Source organism: Callorhinchus milii, unplaced genomic scaffold (assembly GCF_018977255.1).
Source record: "Callorhinchus milii isolate IMCB2004 unplaced genomic scaffold, IMCB_Cmil_1.0 Scaffold1270, whole genome shotgun sequence".
Classification (NCBI taxonomy): Eukaryota; Metazoa; Chordata; class Chondrichthyes; order Chimaeriformes; family Callorhinchidae; genus Callorhinchus; species Callorhinchus milii.
The window spans coordinates 12,406-17,376 of NW_024706011.1; the positions used below are offsets into that span (position 1 = coordinate 12,406).

A 4,971-nucleotide genomic window follows, 5' to 3' on the forward strand; every position below is an offset into this window, starting at 1 on the left:
GGACCGTGTAAGTCGTCGGCCCTGCCTCCACTAGGGGCTGTGTGCTCAGTATAACGTCGATTCAGAGCACGAAGAGATGATGTAATGCAGCGATACCCGCAATTGCCCCTACAGGCCGCCAGGTGTCACCCTGTCACTACACGAATTAAGAGATCAAAGAGGAGGCACGTGAACGACAAACAATCACGGGGAAGACAGATCGTCGGGGAAAAAAATGAACCCGTAAAAACTAAGTTTTTCACTATAAATCCTTTATATGCGTGGCGGCTAGAGTCCTCTCGTCCTCTGGCTTGAGATGGCTGCCACCTATGGGTCAGATGATTGCATGCACCATTAAGCAATTGGTAATTGAATATAATTTATTTTTCCCTAAAAAGTGTAAATTTTGAAAATGTTTCACGAAAATAAATTGTCACGCACAACGAGTCTGTGTGCAAAATGTCAGCTCGATTGGATCACGGGAAGTGGGTTAAAAACTACCGAAAGATTTGCACGGTCGTAAGCGCGCAAGCAAGTGAACTTAATATAAAGGATTAAAAAATCAAAAGTGTTAAAACCGACAGGGGAGCGAGCGGTGAACGCCGTGAGAAAACCCCCAACGAGACACGAGAGACAAACGTCGAGATCCCGAGCGGAGGAGGCCGTGCCAGCGAACACGACTAAGACGCAGTGGGAGGAGGTGGTGGAAGAATCGGCGGCGGCGTCGTCGACGTTGAGAAGTCGCCGCGGCGTGTGGAGGCCACCGCCACCGCGGACGAGAAACTGTGCGGGGGGAGAGGAGGCAGAGCGAGGTGACGGTGAAACACCCGTCACCGTGACGGTGAAACACCCGTCACCGGGCAGAGGCCTCGTTGGGGCCGTGAGAAGTGCCAAAGTGATCTTCTTGGTTCTTTCGGTAAAGTCACGTAGAAGGGAAATAATAAAATAATAAAAATAAAACATAATAAAATAATTCTCACGACGTTTCGGCCACAACGCAAGCAGCCGTCCTCAGGTGAAGAACAGGTATGTCGAGGCGACAGCATCTGAGGACGGCTGCTTGCGTTGTGGCCGAAACGTCGTGAGAATTATTTTATTATGTTTTATTTTATTATTCTATTACTTCCATTCTACGTGACTTTACCGAAAGAACCAAGAAGATGAATCCCTGCAGTCACGAAAGCTTTACATCGAAAGGCCAAAGTGGCCGTGACGTTTGTACCGCTCGCCTCTCGTTCTGTGTTTCTATTTTACCGGGAAAGGCCCCTGCCGGAGCTGCTATTCGACCCTTTTTTCGGAAGCGTCCCGGCCACCGCAAACGACGGCTCGACAAAGCGGTTAGTGCCATCATCATCATCATCACGTCTCCCCAGTGCTAGCGATGTTTACTATACACCGCACCGGGTACTTATTTGAGGCCGAGTCGACCTAGGAGAGGCCCAGGACCGGTTCAGAAAATCGTCGAGAAGAGGGGCCTCCGGCACAAGCGTATTCAATACAATTTTAAATCGTGATTTTGTCGTGATTAATCGAAGGTGGAGGGGTGACCAGCCCCTCGCACCCGCCCAGAGCCCCCATTTAGCCGCTGTGGTGGTTACAAACGCCATGAAGGGAAAGGCCAATTTAAATTGGCCCTCCCCCACGGCACTGCCCACCACAGCGTTCCAGTCCAGCACCACGAGGAGGTAGGGGGTTGTTCTTTTGCTTCCCACACAACAACAACAACCGCCATTGGCCACTAAGTGGCGGTGACGTCACCACGACGCTTGTGCCAGGCCAAGTGCACCTTGAGGCCACGTGAAGTGTCGAACGCCCGCTGGCAGGAGGTCACGGGGCAGACCCAGGTGCCTATGGGTCGACTAACTGAGATGACCGAGATGACTGGCTGATGCACCACCTGTGCCCCTACTGTGCCAACTGGCTGTGCTTTAGCCACCCGGCGCTCACACACACGGACGCACGCACACACAGACACATGCACAGACACACGCACACAGACACAAAGATAGACAAAGATCCCCCGTATAGCCTTAACAGACTGTAGGGGCAAGTGCTGTTAGCGAGCACCTATGAAGGCTGGAACGGTACACGAGGGGGTGGGTGGCCAGCACCACGCCCGACCGCCTTTTTCTCCCCAGTGGCAATGTTTACACACCGCACCAGGTACTCATTTAAGGCTGAGTCGACCTAGGGGAGGCCCAGGACCGGTTCAGATAATCGTCACTGGTGTTGGCCGTGAGCGGGAATCGAACCCGTGTCGCCGGGTTCATAGCGCAGCGCGCTAACCGCTACACTACCGCTCTCCAACACACACACGCACACACACACAGACACACGCACACACGCACACACACACACAGACACACGCACACACGCACACACACACACAGACACACACACAGACACACACACAGACGCACCTGTAGTGCGGCGCGTCGGTGATGGCGGTGACGAGCTGGGTGAACGAGGGCCTGCAGGAGCTCTCCACGTGCCAGCAGCTCAGCATGAGGCGGCGGAGACACATGGGACATCCCATGGGACGTGGCAGTCGCCAGCCACCTTCCACTGCCTCCAGCACCTGGGGGCACACAGAGACCCATAGACTACTCATAGAGACCCATAGAGTACTCATAGAGACCCATAGACCACTCACAGAGACCCATAGACTACTCATAGAGACCCACAGACTACTCATAGAGACCCATAGAGTACTCATAGAGACCCATAGACTACTCACACAGAGACCCATAGACTACTCATAGAGACCCATAGACTCACACAGAGACCCATATACCACTCATAGAGACCCATAGACTCACACAGAGACCCATAGACTACTCATAGAGACCCATAGACTACTCACACAGAGACCCACAGACACACACAGAGACCCACAGACACACACAGAGACCCACAGACTCACACAGAGACCCACAGACTCACACAGAGACCCACAGACTCACCACACAGAGACCCACAGACTCACCACACAGAGACCCACAGACTCACACTACAGGGCTGCTGGTGCTGAACTCACGTCCCGGTTGCTCATGTCCCAGTATGGCCGCTCGCCGTGTGTCATCACCTCCCACATGACGACGCCGTAGCTCCACACGTCGCTTGCCGACGTGAACCTGAGCTGGGAAATCGCCTCCGGGGCGGTCCAGCGGATGGGGATCTTCCCCCCCTGGCGAAGGGTTTAGTGACAGGTTTTTACCCTTTCAACTGGTACAAAACTGACACCTTTATACAAGGCATCATGTTTGCAATAACCACAACACAAGCAGTCAAAATGCAAACAAAAAGAAACAACTCTGATAACGATATGCACTATCCTCGAAGCTGATTGGTCCACACCCGAGACAGCTTTTCTTAGAGCCTAGTCTCCATTGGTGTTGGACCAGGTCTGTCGAGAAGACAGCGTCTGAAGATGAATCCCTGCAGTCACGAAAGCTTTAAATCGAAAAGTTGCCAGTGTTGTTGTTTTTCTCCCCCCCCCCACCTTTACCCGGGTGGTGTACACCGCCTCGGAGTGGTCGTCCGGCAGAAGCATCCGCGAGAGTCCGAAGTCGGACACTTTGCACGTGAGCTCGCCGCTCACAAGCACGTTGCGGGCGGCCAGGTCGCGGTGCACGTAGCCCACGCGGGACAGGTGCCGCATGCCGCACGCCACGTCCCGCAGCATCCCCACCAGCTGGGGCAACAGCAAGTGGCCCTTCTTCTTCTACGCCGTGGTCCAGGCCAGAGGGGGGAGGGGGGAGGGAGGGAGGAGGGAGGAGAGGGGGAGAAGGAGGAGGGAGAGGGGGGGGAGGAAGAGGGAGGGGGGGAGGGAGGATGGAGGAGAAGAGGGAGTTTGACAAACTAATTTGTTTAGAACTGCCGCTTGTTGTGTTTGGTTTGCCCCCGCCCCAGCGCCAGTTGGCTACGTAAGGTGCAAAGGAAGTTTGATGCACACGCGTGCAGTCATCACCGCAAGCGGAGCCCCGGTTCGTAGGAACTACGGCACACAACAACAACACAACAACAACAACAACAACACAACAACACAACAACACAACAACACAACAACAACAACGCCACCGTTTGCTCTCCATGTGTGGACAGTTACAGACACAACTGCTGAGTGTTGTGAGGCTGCAACGCACCGATGATCGCACCACTTGGCATTGCCACTTCTTACCCTGAGGAACACATCCAAGGAATGGTTTCCATGAATTCGGTGATGATCATGACGGGTTTACCTTCGTCGAGAGGGCAAGAAAAGCAGACGTTAGCAATCCACGCAAAGCATTCACGACTAATACCGCAACATCATCACAGGGTCACGTACGCACCTTGTATTGCTGCCAAGATGCATCGCTGTGTTTTCATAAACACGAACTTTCAGAGGTACGAACAAACCTGTTCGTACGTCCGGTTGCCCGTTCTGAACCGAGAGTTGTAAGTTCAACCACCACACGCAATAGATGGTGGTGGTGGCATCTACATCTGCAGAGCGTGAAGAACCAGTGGCATCTACATCTGCAGAACGTGAAAACCAGTAGTGTAATGTGCAGTGTGTATAGTGTAGAGTGGTGTATAGTGTAGTGTGTATAGTAGTGATAGTTGTAGTGTATAGTGTAGTGTTAGTAGTGTATTAGTGTAGTGTATAGTGTAGTGTATAGTAGTGTATAGTGTAGTTTAGTAGTGAAGTGTATAGTAGTGTATGTAGTGTATAGTGTAGTGTATAGTGTAGTGTATAGTGTAGTGTGTAGTGTGTGTGTAGTGTATAGTGTAGTGTATAGTGTAGTGTATAGTGTAGTGTATAGTGTAGTGTATAGTAGTGTATAGTAGTGTAGTGTATAGTGTAGTGTATAGTGTAGTGTATAGTGTAGTGTATAGTGTAGTGTAGTGTATAGTGTAGTGTATAGTAGTGTATAGTGTAGTGTATAGTGTAGTGTATAGTGTAGTGTATAGTGTAGTGTATAGTAGTGTATAGTGTAGTGTATAGTG

General features: G+C 51.8%; 1 protein-coding gene across 1 annotated transcript; it reads right to left on the reverse strand.

Moving 5' to 3' along the window:
• Nucleotides 1-659: 659 nt before the first annotated feature.
• On the reverse strand, nt 660-4,467 carry LOC121852775 (ephrin type-A receptor 4a-like; the record flags this gene model as incomplete). The annotated part of the gene is given in 7 exon segments (XM_042346660.1): nt 660-762; nt 2,400-2,557; nt 3,017-3,171; nt 3,466-3,703; nt 4,160-4,182; nt 4,185-4,220; nt 4,381-4,467. Coding segments are annotated over 7 exon segments (800 nt in total), but the record flags the coding sequence as incomplete, so codon positions are not given.
• Between the last annotated feature and the right edge of the window lie 504 nt (nt 4,468-4,971).